The sequence below is a fragment of the Lepisma saccharinum genome, chromosome 10 (assembly GCF_977018435.1).
Source record: "Lepisma saccharinum chromosome 10, izLepSacc3.1, whole genome shotgun sequence".
In the NCBI taxonomy this organism is placed as follows: Eukaryota; Metazoa; Arthropoda; class Insecta; order Zygentoma; family Lepismatidae; genus Lepisma; species Lepisma saccharinum.
This window is the reverse complement of record NC_139238.1, coordinates 86,636,576-86,655,971: the sequence shown is the minus strand read 5'-3', so window position 1 is coordinate 86,655,971 and position 19,396 is coordinate 86,636,576. Positions and strand designations below refer to the sequence as shown.

General features: G+C 37.3%; 1 protein-coding gene across 1 annotated transcript; it reads right to left on the bottom strand.

Moving 5' to 3' along the window:
• Positions 1-3,965: 3,965 nt before the first annotated feature.
• LOC145994419 (uncharacterized) lies at positions 3,966-17,440 on the bottom strand. Its single transcript, XM_083130546.1, has 8 exons — positions 17,348-17,440; positions 15,372-15,486; positions 12,154-12,188; positions 11,239-11,273; positions 9,783-9,918; positions 7,202-7,351; positions 5,852-6,000; positions 3,966-4,351 (listed from the first exon to the last, which is right to left on the bottom strand). Exons 2-8 carry the CDS (start codon positions 15,460-15,462, stop codon positions 4,165-4,167), a joined length of 783 nt encoding a protein of 260 aa, XP_082986672.1. The 5' UTR covers positions 15,463-15,486; positions 17,348-17,440; the 3' UTR covers positions 3,966-4,164.
• Between the last annotated feature and the right edge of the window lie 1,956 nt (positions 17,441-19,396).

Here is a 19,396-nt window from a genome sequence, read left to right as displayed (position 1 = left end):
CCAATCCCATCCCCTATCACATTTTCATTGGTGGGTCGTCTCGCGTCCCTACCAGCGCAGAGACTTGTTTTCGTTCGCTTCCTCCAGAGATAATTGCCACAGAGTGTAAGTGCAGAGTGTTTGAAAAGTTTGGGTTCTTGCAGACCTCTCAGATGGCGTAGTGGTAATGTCGTCGCCTTGTAATCAAGGGGTCCCGGGATCGAAACCCGGTGGAGGCACATTTGTTAGGATCACACTTTAAACTGTAGGTGCAGTCCCGATTAGCCTTTCTGTGCATAAAGTGAACTTAAAACACCAAATCAATCAATCATGATAGAGGTGAAAGGAAAATCACTCACAGACGAGGACATGATTGATTGATTTGATGTTTTAAGTCCACTTTATGCACAGTAAGGCTAATGAGGACTGGACCTACAGTTTAAAGTGGGATACGAACCACTATGTGCCTCCACCGGGTATCGAACCCGGGAGAAGGGCATGAACTGAATTGCTTCGATTGAAATCAAAATTGTGGGTGCGTCAGCATTTAGCCTATTTGCACCCGTCACACTAGGGTTCAGCCCTACCGTAGCTAAAATCAACGTGTCTTTCTGAGAACAAAAAATCTCCTTACCTTGGTTAGGAGTTGAGGCTGCAAAGCGGAACTCAACACATAATATAAGGACAAAACACTGGACAACACACAATCCTGAAGAGGATTATACTGGCCGTAGATCAAGACGCCAGGGCCTCCTTAGTCTGTAAAAGGCAGCTACCGGGATATAACGGGTGTCCCAGAAGTCTTTCCCTGATTACAAACCTTATTCATATCCGCTATATGCAAGGTAGAGATGTGAAAGTGGTGCCAAAATGTTGGAAAACTAACCAAGTTTTCTTGTTGCAGGTTTGAGTAACGTGGCTGTAGTGTAGCAGTGTCAGTGCCCAGAAAACCGGAAATGTTCACAAATCAGGAAAAAGCTCAGCATGTCCTCTGGTATCACGAGACCCGTTCACCAATAACAGTGCAGAAGAACTTTCAAATGTGCAGAATTCTTTCGTCTAGAATATCTGCCATCAATAAGTTGGTATTTAAAAAATGGAACTCATCTTCATTCCCAAATTCTGTCAAGTCCAAGAAACATTGTATGGAAAGATGCCACCCGATGTCAAGAGCATTAATTCTGGATTCCTTGGCACTGACACTGCTACACTACAGCCACATTACTGAAACCTGCAACAAATAAACTTGGTTAGTTTGCCAACATTTTGGCACCACTTTCACATCTCTACATTGCATATAGCGGATATGAATAAGGTTTGTAATCAGGGAAAGACTTCTGGGACACCCGTACTACGTGGAAGTGAGATTCACATTCAAAAGTGCGCCTTCTCGAGGGCGCAGTCGTAACGTCGTCGCCTTGTAATCAAGGGGTCCCGGCAGTGGCGTAGCGCAGTGCACTGGAGCACCCCTGCAATTAAAATATTGGGGTCCCCTTAGTAAAAAAAAATTGAAAATACTACAACGTATATATGTCAGCTACCCCCTCCCCTTTTGAAGTGTTTAACAATTAAAAGAAAACTGAACTGCCTTGTCAAACTATAGCTAAAGATCAAAAATAATCTGTAACACTTAACAGGTGTGGACTATGTGGGAAATTTATGTCAGTTCTTATTTGAATATGAAAAGGCTTGGGCTTGCTTTCAAAATACTTGGTGGGTAGTTACATTTTAAATAGAAGAATAGAATAGAATAGAATTTATTTTCAAGCATGAGCCTTTACAGCTGTGCGTACCATACATGGATGAAACACTTGAGTGCAATTTTCCTACACCCTTCCTCTTTTCAGTCTACTTCCACATTCACACTGCTTGGGAGTTCACAAACACCGTCTTTCATTTCCATTCTTTCACTACACTTGCACTGCTACCTGAGTGATTCCTAAATTGTCTCACATTTATTTATTTATTTAGTAGCCCTCTTTCACACATTTTCGCTATCCCCACTTTAAATACCACACCACACACACATAAAACGAGTACTGTATTAGTGGTAAAAGTTCATGAATTACCAAGTTTTCTTGTTTGCGTGGCAAAAAATCAGACTGTCCGAGCAACTGAATCTTCCTACTGGATTCATAACTGCAGACAATTTATACTCTCAAAGATTCCGACACACGGTATATCTATAAAGGTGTGAGATTAGGATATTTTTTTCCTATTTTAGGCGATCTGCGAGCAAGTAAATTAATACGGCATTTCTGAGGGCCCACATATTAAGATGCCAGGGCCCCTTTGATCGAGCCAGTACGCCCTGCTTATTAACAGACATTGTCTTATGATATGTTACTGGGAATCCACTTGACCACCTTCCACATGAAAATAAATAAATAAAACAGTCGCAAAGTTATTTGTGGTGTCCACTGTCTCCCCGTAATAGATGAATAATAGTTTTTCTTGTATGTACGAATTGCTTGCATTGTAGAATTATTTTCCTTTAGTTTACGGTTATTACAAGCATAAGAAAACAGTTTTTCGGTGTGACGTTTCAGAACACACGCTCCCTTCATCAGATATTTATTTTCAGTTTGACTAAAGAAACAGTTCTAACAATGGTTAGCAATATTTTAAACAAAAAGAATCCGTTATATAATGGATGTTGTCAATGTTACATTGTTGTAACAGTCTGTTTTATTTTTATTTGAGATAAAAAAAATTGATCACATTATTTTTATTTAAAATTATGAATCCCAAATATCATCAGGTAATTCAAATTCATCATTGTTTTCACAAAGTCTCTTGATGTTTTCTGTTACATTAAATTTTAAAGATGGTGGCTTACTCCATTCGTGAAAACAATGACGACTTTGAATTACCTGATGATATTTGAGATTCGGGGTGTAAGGGGTGACCTTCCACATAGTCCACCCAAATGTCAACCTCACTTCCACGTAGTACACCCTGGACTGAAGACTAACGAGGCTCTGGCGACTGGCCCCATGGCCAGTATAATTTTGTTTGTATTGTCCTGTTCTTATGTCCTTATGTGTGCTGAGGGCCCCTTTACAGCCTCAGCTTTTAACAGAAGTCAGAACATTTTAATTTTTTTTAGTTATGCAACGTTAGAGTTGTTATTTGTAATGGTAAGGGGCTGGTCCCCGTATAATGTGACGGGAGCAAAATAGCCTAAGTGTTGACGCTCCCAAAATTTTAAATTCAAATCAAATATTTGAGATTCATAATTTAAATAAAAAATAATGTGATCAATTTTTTTTTACCTGAAATAAAAATAAAACAGACTGCTTCATTTCACAGTTAAGTTGCTATATTACAACAATGTAACATTGACAACATCCATTATATAAGGATTCTTTTTGTTTAAAAAATTGCTAACCATTGTTGTAACTGTATCTTTAGTCAAAATATAAATAAATGTCTGATGAAGGGAGCGTGTGTTCTCCTGAAACGTCACAACGAAAAACTGTTTTCTTATGCATGTAATAACCGTAAACTACAGGAAAATATGTCCACTGACTCGTAAATTACAGTAACTCTGTTAATACGTATTCTAAGTTTACCGATCGGGCGTTTCTATTTAGTGCTCACCTCAGTGAATTTTGAGTTCAAATTTAATTTTGACATTGTTGACCTATATTTTGTATAGGGTGTCTTTTAAAAATAACCGACAGTATTAGTGGACTTTCTGAAATTATATAAAATTTCAGGAGAGCAGAGAAAACATTGCGGGGACCTTACACCTCGGCCCCCCTCCCCCCCGCATTGCGGGGGTTGAGGGGGCGGCCGCGTTGCCACTGGGTCCCGGGTTCAATACACGGTGGATGCACATGGCACAGTGGTTCGGATCCCACTGTAGGTCGAGTCCCGATTAGCCTTTCTGTGCACAAAGTGGACTTAAAGCAACAATTCAATCAATTAAATCAATCAAAAGATCTTCCAGATGCTTCGATATTGAAAGTAAACCAGTGAAATTAAATTGAAAAATATATTTAATTCATGTTTATCTTGGTTTAAAACTCATACAGATGTAACAATGAGTACTATGTTAGAGTGCGTACGACCACAGTAATAGATGTAGTAAGTTACTGCGTTTCTTTTACACGACTCTTTCATTTCTTTGTTGAATCTCTTGGCGGTCGTGGACTTCAACATCCATCCTTCACATGAATCTTAGTGGGATCCATTGATGATGCTTCCAATGTCGATGTTAGCCAGAAGGTCGCCGATTGCCTTGGTCAACACCCTCTCAGCGATGTTTGTGATTGGTCCTCTAATCAGGTTGACTACCCATTCAGATAAGGTTCCGGAGAGGAAGCCCAGAATGACGCCCAATCCCTTGATTTCCACATCGATGTGTCTGCGGTGAGACATGACAATGTTAGTGACATCCTCAAATTGAATATAACCACTATCGAAAGAAACTGCTACACCTACAGTTACTAATTTCGGAAAGTAAGAAGTAACAGTTGCCGCACACCAAAACGTAACTACACCCTGCCTGAGCATGGGAGTTCTTTGTGAGTGTCCCTTCATCAATTTCATCATATCATCACCCATCCCCATCGTCGCGCTTAGCCAAAAGTGGCATAAAAGCAAAGTAAAGTAACCTATCTCAGTCAAAGGATCAATCCAAAAAGTAACTGATTTGTAGTTTCAGCAAGTGACTATTACTCCAAAAAGTAACTGATATACAGTTACTAAATCCAGTAAGTAACTAGTTAAGGTTATTATTACTCAAAAAGTAACTCATTTAGCGTTGCTAATTTCAGAAGTAAGTACTTACAGTTATTGTTAATAAAATGCACCAGTTACTCGAAAAGGTTACTGATTTGCAGTTACTAATTTCAGAAATGTAATTACAGTTGCCGCAACTCGAAAGTAATTGATTCAGTTACTTATTTTAAAAAGTAACAACTGTGTCTAGAGAAGTAACTGATTTACGGTTACTAACTGCAGGAAGTAAGTAATTACAGTTACCATTAATATAAATGTAACCGATTTACAGCTACTAATTACGGAAAGTAATTAGTTATAGTTACTATTACTCGTAAAACGTTACTCCAGAGGTCCCGGGTTCGAATCCCGGCCTGGGCATGGATGTTCCTTTGCGAGTGAGTGTCTCTTGGTCAATTTCATTACATCATCAGTCGTCCTTATCGCCGCGATTAGCCAAAAGTAGCAGAAAGCGAAGTGAAAATAATCTAATTCAATCAATCAATGCATCGAAGAAGTAAGTGATTGGCAGTTACTAGTTTCAGAAAGTAATAAAACAAGTAACTGGTTTGCAGGTTGTAATTCTACTGGGTGTCCCATAAGTCTGGATTCATAGGTATTTTCATATTACCTCTTTTTTTGTGACAGTTAAACCATGGAACTGTCTGACGTCTTCAACTGTGTATGATTCACAATGGCGAACACTTTGAACACATTCTTTAACTGCATTGTACAATAATAAGTTCCTAACATTAACTTGTTTAGTTATTCTGCTATGGTTCCAGACTTGTGGGACAACTTGTAGAAAGTAACGAGTTATTCGAAAAGGAAACTGATTTGCAGTTACTAATTTCATAAATTAACTAATTACAATTACCCTTAATAGAAAAATAACTTACAGTTACTGATTTCGGAAAATAACTACTAAGTTACCGCATCTCGAAAAGTAACTGATTTACAGTTACTTAATACACAAACAAACTAGTTGCAGTTATTGTTGCACGCAGAAGTAACTGATTACAGTTATTCATTTCAGGAAGTAGCTAACCGTTAATCCAAATGTAATTGATTTACAATTACTAATATCTGAAAGTAACTAGTAGTTAAGGGTAAGCCTTACAACAAGGAAGGATGGAGAACATACCCGAGCTTCAGATTGAGAGAGAACAGTTGAGCAGTCAAACCGATGACTTTGACCTGCATTTCCACATCAGCTCTGGTGGTGCGGATCACAGCATCCACAGTTCCCTGTGGACCCAGGTTCATGAACTCTGCGACGAATCCGTACTTCAGCTGCAAGATAATCAAAGAATTCATTCACTTGCACAGGACTTTCGAAAGAGTTTTCATTTATTGCTCATAGATGGCATTGGTTTCCATTACCTGAATGTGCTTAATTTGTGGTCAATCACAGTAGCAATTAAATATATTTCTTGAATATTTTTTTACGAAATATAGATTAATTATAGTAGTTGGATCTTTATTAATAAAATGATTAAACATTTTTTATATGTGGTTCTTTCTTGTAAGGTTCTACAAGAAGATCATTTTGAAGTATGAATATAAATGTTATTATCGGTAATCTTTTTCGTTAAAGAGATTCGAATTGGTTGAATGTGGGAAAAAACGAAAAGTTAATTTTTGTGTTATACGTTGGAATCTCCTGAGGAAAGTCACCAAATGTCTCACTTGGGGAAACATACTCGCCATATTGGAAATTTCGAAAAATTGCATGTAGGCGATAACGGTAGGTTATGCCAATGTTACGCTATTTTCCTTAATAAAAGCTTTCAACAACCTAATCTAAATACTTGTTATCAGGTATTTTGATAGTCTATTCTTGGAACTGCAATGCATCAACTCTGAACAATTTTCAAGTCAGCTAAATGAAGAAATAAGTTGCAATTCGTATGTTGACACGATTTTTAGACGATGGTGCGCAGTACATTGTTGCGCATGAGTAGACAAAAGCGGGGCATGTTCCACTCTGCTCATGCGATAGTCTTGTCTGGATTGTAGGTCAACGCCTGCGCGGATGGTGTTTTCCTTGCAATTTCTGTTCGTGTGTGTCGAGTGTTGTTTTGTGCGGCAATTCAATGTGTTCCTTTAGGTCTTCAATTATAGGTTTCCAAGCATGGTGTTAATTGTCTTTTGCATATGGAGCCGTGGTGCTACAGCCCCTCTCGAAATTATGAGAGAATCAAAATTTTAAAATGAAATGAGTAAATAACTTGTAAAAAACCGAAGTGCTAATTGCGAACCCCTTGAAATTACCATATTTGCCTTTGAGTAACTTTTAAAACGAAGGTTATTGGTAATTATGAACTAGAACCCACAGTTATGTATCTAATATCCACATTTTAACTTCCAGCCGAAAAGAAATCCTGCTACACCAGTGTTAATAGGTACATAAATATTTTTGGAGTTTTATGTGACTACATACACTGGGAATGCCTAATAAACCAGAGTCTGCTTATAATCTAACTGAACTTACATCAAGATTATCGAATCCGGCTGTCAAGGTGATGTTCCAAACCATGCCGTTGGTTTTTGTAGCGTTGCCAACTCTGTAGATGGTTGAGAGTCCAGCCATGGAGCCATCCTTGAGACCAATTTCTCCCTGCCATTCAATGCCAATAAGATCCTGAAAATGTAGAGATGAAATTAAGACATGGCAAACTGACTACTGAATTTTGTCTCTACTTTTCAGTAATAGACAACAGGTCATGATCATATACGTGTCTCTAAAAACATCAGTCTTAAACTGAAATATTGTACAAAAATAAAGAGGAAAAAAATTATATTCATGCAATTATTTCCCAAATGCTACTTTTTATTTATGAAGTAAAAATATTTATTTGTTTAAAATAAGTGTGATAATTGGTAATACCATGAAAAGGAAAAGCAATCAACAACACAATAGAATTGGAATCATAAGAAACGTTGTCCGCTAGTTCCCGTTTCATGTGACCAAATTTGAATTTGAATTTTGGAAGGAAAGGACACTATCTTCCTTTAATAGTACATATGGCAACACTGTTTGAAGCTACAGTGATGATCATTTGCTTTGGAAAGCAGAGGCGTCTCCTGAACGCATGCGTCAATTGTGGGAAAAAGGACAGCTTGCTCTGCGACGACATTAATGAGCATTTCTACATTCTAATTTCTTCATAGAGGAGAAGTATTTATTTTACACGAGAGCGCTCAACTAAGATTATATTACATTTCTTGGATCTGAAGTGACGCATGCGTCAATTGTGGGAAAAGAATTATTACTTTCTTTACACGCCTCTTTTGGAAAGAAACAAAGGGCAGTATATTAATTTATCATCATTAGTGTAAACTAAGTATAATTCAGCAGACTAATAATAAAGTTATAACAAAATTAGAATTTATTTCTTAAATCGTTGGAAATCAAATGTTCAAAGCTGGTGGTAATTCAACCCAACATCAAATATGGCTGGTTTGTCAGTAATATGGGCACTACTGAAGTCATTAGCATGGACTAAATGTCATTAGCGCTGACCTCCGTGGCGGAGTGGTTAGCACAGCGTGCTATAACGTCAGGTTCAATGTTTGGATCTTCTTTGTTAAAGTTCCTTCATTAATTTCATCATTTCATCACTTGTCCTCATCGTCGCGATTAGCCAAAAGTGACATAAAAGCGACGTAAAACAACTTAATACAATCAAGCAATCAAAATGACATTAGCATGTTAAAAGTGATTTGTGAAACAAGTTCTTTCTGCTAGCATCAAAATCTTGTATCAAGAAAAAATGCATAACTTTTTGATCTTCAAGAAAGAAGTTTTCTAAGTCAAAAGTGTTGCCTAACCGAAAAATTACCTCTAAATGGCAACAGCGCAATCTCTACCACCCGCCTCACTCCATGTTTCTCAGTATACACTCTGCCATGGATATCTCTTGAGCAAGCGAATGAAAAGTGCGCAAGCAATGACTCGAGAGAACTCGACCAATAAACGCGTGAGGGGAGGTGAGTGCATGGAGGGGAGCTACCAGGGGCAAGGTGGATTTTTTGGCGCAACCTACTCAATAGAAAGCTTGAGCCAGTGGCGGCGGTTAGGGACGACGAGGGAGGCAGGCCCCCCCCTTAGTTTTCGCCACTTTTGCCCCGCACTATGCTAAACCTTGTCTACAAATGGATATACACTGTCTTTGCCCCCCCCCCCTCAGTTTTAGTACCTTGACCCCTGGTTTTGGAACCCCATTGCCGCCACTGAGCTTAACTATATTACATATTGACAGTTTTAAATAAGTAAGAATAATAAGAATTTTTAATTACTTTAAGTGTTGCTGTTAAAGAATACGTTTATTGTAGGCATGCATTTATTTAATAACTACTTAACAATATCAAAATAACAGTAATATCTTAGCTTAAGTTGCTACATGAATATGCGACGTATGTATCATGTTATACGTCAGTAAATTCAAAACGTTCCCCTTTGTACAAAAATGGCACTACATTTGGAGTCACTAAATGGATAATAAACCTTTTCAAACAGGCCTCATCTCCAGGAAGATATCAACTCGAGGCAAGTCCCGGCACCTAGCGATCTGTTGGGTTAGATGAGTCAAGGCAAATTGATAATAAACCTTTTCCTACTCCCACAAAAATAGGCAATAGTTAGGCTGGAGAGTTCGATGAATTAACCTAACCATTCTCTAACTTATTGACTTCCAATGGAGATGAAAACCACTTCTATTTTCCTTTCCATCTATTACCTATATTTTATACATTGCCCTCATCTTTTCTACATTTTTTATCATATGTTTACTTTCACTAGGTCAACATTTATCTTTCAACAATTTATTTATATTCTCTTACCTTGTGCTGCCATCTATTTTTCGTATTTTAATCTCCCTTCTTTCCATATCGTGTTGTGTCCAGTATGAACTGTCTGGTTTGTAACAACTCTTTTAAAACAAATAACCCTGCTTATATAATTAAAATTAATGTTTTTCCGCCCCTGCTACCATCCACCTCTATCGTTATGGGCGGACTCGCTCCACAGATCCCGATACAAAATTTAACGGTAAGTAGGTAAGCAAGCTTACCGTAACGTTGAATCCCTTCTTGAAGTCGGGAAGGGGCAATGGGTCTCCTCCACTTTCCTTCAACTTGGTGGCAAGTAGGGCGAGGATCCTGTCGATTCCGTCATTCCACAGAGAGGCACCCTTGGTGTTCAGGTCCCTGAAATCAGAAGAAATTAGACGTCATGGTTCCCGTTGTCTCTAAACCCGTGCATAGTGTCCCACTAAATAAAACATTCACTGCGCATGCGCAAAAATAAAACTGCTCATGCGCGAGAAAACCTGCGCATGCGCAAGAAAACCATATTTCATTGCATTTCTCAAGGATAGAACCGGCTCTATTTCCGTAGCATTTTTCGTAGAATAACCAATCAGAAGCGACCTCATGGTCACGAGTGCAAATGTAATGGCGGTCGCGTGAGATGTAAGCAACGTATCACTTCACACTTTTAAAGTGTAAAGTACTACCATAAAATGCTTCCGTGTAAATTACTATCTGTTATAAAATTTTTGGAAGCATTTATGCTAGCAAAAATGTTAATGGAAGTGCTTTCGTCTAAAGCAGGTTTTAGAGAATTGGCATTTGATACCACTTCGTCCTGAAAAGTTGAATGTATTTCTTAAGTTCGTTTCAAAGTAACAAATGTTAACGTAGTATTAATAAAAGTTATGATTAAAACATTCTAGTCTCTATGAAAAAAAAGAGATGATGGATTCTTTTAAATCAAATATTTCGTCTATACTAAAAAGCTATGTTTCAACTTCAAAATAATCTAATTGTAGTACCTTACTGTAATAACTATATCAAGGGGTTCATATTCATTTCACTTCATTAAGTAGCAATTAGTGAAGCTAATACTTTTTTCTGAAATAATTTCTCAGCAAATATATCTCATTCATAGTGTAATTGTCTACAAGTTAAGGATGTTATAAAAATACAAATCAGTGCCATCTACCTTTCTAATCAAGCAACAAATAAATATGTTATTTGGATACAACAAAGTATGAGAACTAATGGTGTACACAGATGAGTGCTGATGGGGTTACAGCCCATCCCGAAAAAAAGCAATAAATAACTCTTGAAAAAACCATACTCCTCTTATTTTTACGATTTTGTCTTTGAACAGCCTTTAAAACGAAGGGTAAAAGAGTAATTGCAAAATATGTGATATTCATTTTTATAATTCCCCCTCCCAAATCCTAGTAACGAGAACCAACATAAAAATTAGCTGACGTCCAATAAGGAAAATGAAAAATATATATTTTCTCAGACACTTGATAGAAATTTAAAAAAAATCAAAAATAAAAATGATTAAACTTCCATTCCGCAGTTGGCTTTGAACTTGTTGACTGATTTTATTTACGCCTGCATTTACGCAATCATTCAATCGCATAAGTCTACAGTTGCTTTAGAGTTTACTTCAAATTGTACAGAACTAGTCTTAAAGTCTATATGAACATGAATAAATAATCTACTTACTCCTCAACTTCGAATTCCTCGAACTCATTGGCCTTCTGAAATAACAAAAAGAAAGAAAGATATATATATTTCAATCATTAACCTTAATAATTCGTTTGCAAAATATATAATCTACCTTGCTTTCGGTTCTTTCAACCCGAGCATTACATTGATCATTATTTCTTTCTTTCCGATTAACTATAGTCCTCAAGATACACTCAGTGGCAAGTGGATGCAGTCTTATCATTTATTCTGAAAGGGGAGTCAAGTCGATTTTGTATGCGTCTAAGTCGCTAATAATGGTTAAATTGTAACACCTTTTGATAAAGGCAAGATACTTTGTACAGGATTAATTGTTGTACCATTTAAGCAATTTCTAGTGAAGGAACCAATCGCTATCTGCATGATGACGTCCGCCATCTTGAAAAGTGTCCGCCATATTGGATATTCGTTTGTTTTATATATATATATATATATCTGGATCGGTGACACCTATCAACGTCCAGTTTTCACATAAGTACTTCAACTAATGTAAACTTTCATAATAGATCTGAGACCGTCGATATCTGCTGGCATCCAACTAGCCATTCCGTAAAAAAAAATATGGCCGTTTTGAAAGTACAAAGACCATTGCAAATTAGTGTAATTTAAATTATTTGTAATTTAAACGTGAAACTACACGATAAAACGTTTTGCCACTTTTCTGACACCGTGTAAATAGACAGCTGTAGACTAGAAAAGACTAGTACTAGTATATCTGAACGATTCAAAGAAAAGCGAATTACAAGTGAGCCAATTGACATTGAATTTAGCTTTGATTCCCAAAGGTGTCAGCGCAAGAAGTAATCTAGAGTGACTTCAAAAAGACACACAAAAAAGATCACTTGACAAGAAGATAAAAAATATAATTAAAAATCTTTATCTCTCATTACCTACCTCATTGTGCAGGGATAGAGGAAAAACCACAGCACCTGCAGAAGAAAATGAAACAATGTCACGTGCTATTTCACTCATAAACTAGTGACTGGGTGAGAGTAAGAAAAGGAGATTATGTTACTTATTGTTTTTTGTTTTTTTAAATCGTGGCTGTGGTTCTCAAATTCATTTTGGTACAGTGTTTCGTCACGTAGAATATTCTGGTACAATGTTAAAACATTTCATACATGTGTTTATGTTTATGCTTTCCAATTTGAATAAAATGTTTTTTTTTTATGGATTTTTGCCGTACGTGCACATAAGCTATCGGCTTCTCGCTTTAGGTTAAAGTACGTTATTTGCTATCTTTCCCATTCTTACTTTAGGATAACCTCAGTTTCTCACTCTGACTTCATACTTTCTCCCGGGAGGCGTTGAACCTCTAGCAATATTTTACTTCTGATTGGCTGTCATTCCGGAAGTTAATAGACTACAGTGTTCCTTCAAGGTAACGCTAGATGGCACGACAGTGTAGATTTCAGATATCCATCCCAATAAGATATGAAACCCCTTCAAACGGAAGATGATCTTCAGTACATTTTTATAATTATTGTTTTGAAAGACGGAAAGGCAGAACTCGTCTCGAAGTGAATGGCTTTCCTCTTTAAAGTCTCATCATAACAATAAACATTGTAACTACTTATGAATATGAGAAAATTATGTATATTCAACTGATTGCAAACAATACCACAATGAGCCGCTGCTATATGTGATGAAGTGGTTTCGCCAGTAAAATTAATATGTATAATTTATTATATTTTCAGGCATTTTCAAAGATTCTTGATATTGTTCAACAACTTTATGCATCTAATTACTCATTGCTACAGTTTTTTCGTGAAGTACAGAAATTGTATTATTTACCATAAGTTATAAAACTTCTCCCATAATGCAGAAATCACTTCACGTACATTACAAGCACTTTCAGAGATATTCAACATTACTATTTTACGTAAGCTTCATTTTGATTTTATCAACAGAAAAGAATGCAATACCATTTTTAACATTATTTCCATATATTTCTTAACATTATTTCGACATTTTGATTACAAACTTTATTACTAAATAATCACGAGTCTAACTTTTCCATACTTTTCCTGTAAACGAGCAAGCAAGGAACGGTGGACACGGAACATAAACACTTCCGAACGCGCACAGCCAATAAGAAAGCGTTATAGACCTCTGATTCTGCAGCACTCTAGGGTGTGTACTAAATACTCTCCCGGGAGCCTCTGGAGCGAGCGAACGGAAGCAAGTCTCAGCGCAAGTAGTGACTCGAGAGGGAAAGGGATTGCATGAGGGGGAAAGCGAATGCAGTTTCCTGCCTTTGCAGCTGCATTTACTGCTTCGCTCCGCACACTCGCTTCCTCCCCTATTTACGCAGCCTTGCTTCCTTGGATAGAGTATAGGTTAAACTTAAGCTTAACTTAAGTAAAGTAATCCCATTTTCACATTCTCAATTTAGGTTAAAGTAAGTCAATGAATGTCCTTTTATTAATTTCAACCAACGGTTCACCAGGTGCCTAATGTTTATTGATTCCTGGAGGATGAATCCTGGCTGACAAGGCTTAAGTTAACTCATCATTAGGCCAAGTGCATATTCAAGAATTGGTTAGTTTATTATTGACTAAATTTGGGGGAGCTATTATGGTTAAATTCCCATCCCGAAATGACCTTGAACAACATAAGTGGTACAGTTGTCACCACTTCTTGATTAGATTGTTATTTTGTGAAGTAAACCGAATATTATAGATGTCGTGATGTTGATGATCATCAAGCTGCTCAACCGAAAATATATATTTTAGGTGTCTCCGCACATAAAGTTGTAAATATGCTTATCATAAAATGAATTGTTGGCAAAGTTTTAAAAAGCTTTTCTTGTGAAATGTTTGCAGATATACTTAATTCTTTGTTTGATTTTAACGAGAATGGACATTGTAAATTTCTCTCTCAAACACACATTCACACCACAGCCCTTTATAAGTCTGGACCCTTCCACAATCTTCCCCTAATTCTTCTACTGCAACTCCTACCCTTTCAACATCGAATGTCCAATATCACCATCCACTCATATCCAATGCTGTAGTCGAGGATAGAAGGAGACAAACGCCGTATACCCTCTGGTTGTACTTACTCGTTAGCGTATACCACCTTCTGCTTCTTGGCATATACCTTCCAATTTCGTTTGATTTACATTTCATTATGCATAATTTGGGCATTACTCCCCCCATAAACCTGAATTATTGCTTTCCCTGTTCATTTTTTCACCTTGTATTTTTCCAAATGTTTAATTTTTAGTGTAATTAGCAGTATTATTAAAGTTTTTAACAGTATGCAAACTAATAATGCGCAAAATCAATATCAACAGGAAAATAAAATACAACATGCTGTAGCGTAGCCTATAAAATACCACTGTAGCCTTTATGTTTAAAGCCAATCATTAAAATATGCCTTTCATATTTTTATTTTGAAAATTCCTTCTCTATTGTATGCGTCTATTATGACAATTATGGGTATACCATCGCCATCAGTATTGTATCATGAATGACATTGTTATCTAGAAGCAGAGGCGTCTCGTGAACGCATGCGGTGAATGCTGCGCATGCGTCAATTGTGGGAAAAAGGGCAGCTTGCTCTTCGACGACATTAATGAGCATTTCTACATTCTAATTTCTTCATATAGGAGAAGTATTTACACGAGAGCGCTCAACTAAGCTTATATTACATTTCTTGGATCTGAAGTGAAAGAAAGTAATAATTATTTTCCCACAATTGACGCATGCGTTACTTCAGATCCAAGAAATGTAATATAAGCTTAGTTCAGCGCTCTAGTGTAAAATAAATACTTCTCCCATATGAAGAAATTAGAATGTAGAAATGCTCATAAATGTCGTCGCACAGCAAGCTGTCCTTTTTGCCACAATTGACGCATGCGTTCACGAGACGCCTCTGTTAGAAGTTATAAAAACATAATCCACAGTTAGTGGAAACGCGGCCTTGACTTAACGTTTCACTTACTGATTCAGGATTAAACTTCCCCTGTTGACCCACAGTTTATACAAAAAGCACTCATAAGAAAAGAAGACAAACAACTCTTTATGTCATATCCCCCTTTACGATATCCCTTGCACGCCAATGAGCACTACAACTACAAGCACTATACTGCAACTATGTTGACTCACCTTTTCCATTCTTGAATGCACCAGGCCTGTATTCGAAAGCATTGTAAGAAGCTGCTAGAAGCAACAATGAGCCTAAGAGAAAGAGCTTCATCTTGTAGGTTGATCAACAGATGACCTAGGAAAGGAAAATACACTTTTAGTTATTAAAAGACAAGTGCTACTTAATTTCTGTTCATATATTTGTGCAACTAATTCCACAAATAATCTTCTTTATAATTCCACAAAACTTCTTGTAAGATTATGCAGTTTTTATGGATCATAAAATCTCTCAATGTCACACGGACAAGTAATCTCTTAATTATACACTAGCAATCTTAAGAAACAAACAACTTTCTACTCTTTCGATAGTCAAGTACTAATTGATATAATTGACTTATATGAATTAGTACTTGACACCTGAAAAAGAAGAAAAGTTATTTGTTGATTTGACTAGCATATTGAAATACTTCACAACGTTCTGCATAATTGGATAATTTGAAGCATGCAGAAAATATAATCTTACATACTCATTATTGTATGTTTTTCTTATCATTTCACTTGAAGTGAAAAATGTTTTAAAACAGGAACTTGACAGTGATTTTGAAATAATTGTTCTAGAAAATATTTCATTTCGAAACTAAATACTATTCAATGTAATGTAATGTAATGGATCAATCGGATAATATTCGGCAATGCTATTGTGTGAGTATATACGTACGTACAGTGGGATTCATGAGTATTACCGTGCAAATTGTCCATGACTATTTGCATTAATATTTCTATGTCCTGTGTGTTTTTAAGCGCTGGATTTTTATGTATGTTGGTGCAGAAGTTGTCAACAGCTTGTTTTGAGTTTTCTTTTAATTCTTGAAGCTGTTATTGGGTCAAATAAAGTGCGTGAACATGGTGATGGACAATTTGCAGGGTAATACTCATGGATCCCACTGCACAAGGCAAGCTACTTCTCGATACAGTGGCGACATTAAGGAGGGGGTCATTTGCCCCCACGTTTCGCTACTTTTGCCCCCGTACTATGCTAAACATTACCTACAAAGGGAAATAAACTGTCTTTGCCCCCCCCCACGAATCTCTCCTATTGCCTGAATTACAAGAAGATGACATGTTTCACTGATGACAATTTCTAATTACAATTAAGAATCAAAATTTATAATGACTTCATTTGTTTGAATAAGGGTAAGAAATGTAAAAGTAAGCTGAAATGTCCTTTCATATGAAAAGAAAGAAAAGTTAATTTCGTTACTACTGCCTTGGTACCTGATCTCCGTGACTAACTGTTTAGCACAGCGCGCTACGATGCCAGGAGTCCTGACTTCGAATCCCTGCATGAGCATGGGCGTTCTCTGTGTGTCCCTTCATCAATTTCATCATATCATCACACGTGCTCATAAATTGAGATTAGTCAAAAGTGTCAGTAAAGCGAAGTGCAATATACCAAATCAATTAATCGATCCTTTCTTGCTAAAACGTAACCGTCCCTTCCGATAACTTCCAAAAACTGAACAAAAATTTCGAGAAAGCATAGAACACCCTGTGCTACCCTTACTCGGCTCCTACTCAAGGACCAGGGGTCATGCAGGGCGCTGCTACCCCTATGATCATACCACTATCACCAGTGGCGGCGATGAAGGTAGGGTAAGAGGGGGTATTTGTCCCCAACTCTTTACCCCCGCACTATGGCCTCTTAAAACTAAGCCTTGTCTGCCAAGGCAAAGTATACCCTGTCCCGGTTATCTTTGGAGGAAGGCCGCGCATGGCGGCAGAGAAGGGGAGGAAATTGAGTGGGCAGAGCGAAGAAGTGCACGCTGCTGGAAGGCTGGTAACTGCAGTCACAATCCCGTCTCCTCTCACGTGTTCATTGCTGGAGCAATTTCGCGTCACTGCTTGCGCTTTCTCAAGAGATCGCCGGAACAGGGTATAAACTGTCGTTGCCTCCCCAATCGCCGCCAATGACAATCACTAACACAAATAACATTTACCTCCAGTTAAGAAGTAGGTGCTAGAATAACCCTCTGTGTGACGACAGAAAAGTGACTTGGAAGTTGCTGTGCAACCTTTATATACACATCTCGATACACTGATAAGCTATTACCAATATTCATCCTTCAAGTACCCCCTTGCTGTATTCTATTTCCCCATTGTTCTGGCGCTATCATTGAAGATCATCTTCAAGAGGTTTTATCTTGAAGAAAATCTGCAACAGTCCATCTGCGTCGTGCTCTTTGCCTCCTGGGGCACGATGCGTTTGGTCACTTTGGCGACAAATTTCCCTGCTTCTCGAAATATTCGCTGTGGTTCTTTATCATCGTACTTTAGCCCCTCATTGTGACTTATCTTAAGTGAATTTGAATGTTTTTTGCACAATAACGTTATTGCTAATGCAGATAGTGCGTTAATTAGATACGAACTGAGTTTTATCAAATTATTTTTCAGGCAATGCTTAATTGTGTTAGTAAGACGTGTTGTCTTAGAAAGTAAAAGTACAATCTTCAGTGTCTACTAGTTCAAAGGAAACAATAAAATATTATTAAAACAAACTAACTGTTATGTCTTAATTCACGACATAAACAGAAATACACATGTCAAGTGTGGAACTTCATAAATAAGTATATTTGAACTTATGGCAGGGTGAATTTACATTCTTAACGCATAATAGTTGCTATGCACAGACTATTGCAATTGGCCATAGTTGCCAGTTCACCATGCATTATAGTAACAACATATTTGAAATGTCAGGTTATGACATACCGTATAACATAGGGCTACCATATTTTGAAATGCTAAAAAGAGGACATTTTCTTCGAAAGCCAAACACACCATCAATTTATTCACAAACACGAAAGCATTACATAAATCACACAATTTTATCAAGCTTGATGTGCAGTCCATCACTTTATAACTGTTGTGATGCTTAACAGTATGAACGCGAAAGAACCTTCTGCAGCACTTACTTTATCTTCATGTTCACTGCCAGGTTTCGTGAAAAACTGAGTCAGTTTTGTAGATGAAGCTTCACCTCTGACGGCTCTTTCGTGCTTTTCGCACTCCACGTGTGCTTGCAAGTCTAGCCCTCCTTTGTTTGCCACAGACACATATGTACCGGGTTTACAAACCATACACTCGCCTTCAAAATCGTCTCTATCACGTCTAAAACATGAATACTTTTCTTGTAACTCATTAGTAAACTTGAACTTTCTTTTAGGCATATTAGTAGCTTACACCGTGTTCGCAAACTCTAACTTCCACTTCGAAACACGAACACCCGAATGACGCGGAAATCACATAGACTGGAAACTGTAACAACAAACGACTAACGCTTAGCGCATCGTCCAGTACTGCCAACATCAGACGTTTATGATTCGAAAAGTTGTAACTTCGTGATCTCTGACCTATGATGATTGGATAAAAGTAAAAACCCGGACATTTTAACACAAAGTCAAAACCCGCCCGGACGCAAATTTCAGGGTCCGAAAAGAGGACATGTCCGGGAAAACCACGACGTATGGTAGCCCTAGTATAACACTAACAACATAGGTTTAGTGCATAATACTGCTCTACAGCAAATGCTAAAGAAGTATATTTTCATTATTTAATTTTATCGTAATTATTTCATGGAGGGGGGTCAGGACCCCCTGGACTCCCTTAAATACTTCATTTCCTGTTTGCTTTAGTTCGCGAGTTAAAGTAGGACTGTAATAACATGATATAGCCTAGCACTAAATAATTTACCAGTCAACAATAATTTCATTCATTTTGACGCACACTGAAGTTTTTGGATGCTTATTTAGAATATAAAATCTAGAGGGGGCAATTTCCTTGCAAAAGAACTAACGTAACCTGTTTCACGTTTACAAGGTCCTTGAACAAGAGATTTCGGAAATTAGCAAATTCAATTAAATTAAATTGAATCCAATAATTGCAATATTCCTTGTTTTGGTGTAGTTTTTACGACATGCCACTGTACTGTTTTGACCTCAAGAGGATTTTCGGGTTTACTTGTAATCTTAAAATGGTGGATAAAACTAGCA

Excerpts from the sequence above, each read along its gene's own strand:
- LOC145994419 (XM_083130546.1), bottom strand. The coding sequence starts at position 15,462 with ATGAAGCTCTTTCTCTTAGGCTCATTGTTGCTTCTAGCAGCTTCTTAC. Across the intron at positions 11,274-12,153 it reads CTCTATCCCTGCACAATGAG|AAGGCCAATGAGTTCGAGGA; the intron begins GTAGGTAATGAG and ends TTGTTATTTCAG. Across the intron at positions 4,352-5,851 it reads TCTCTCAATCTGAAGCTCGG|ACACATCGATGTGGAAATCA; the intron begins GTATGTTCTCCA and ends GTCTCACCGCAG.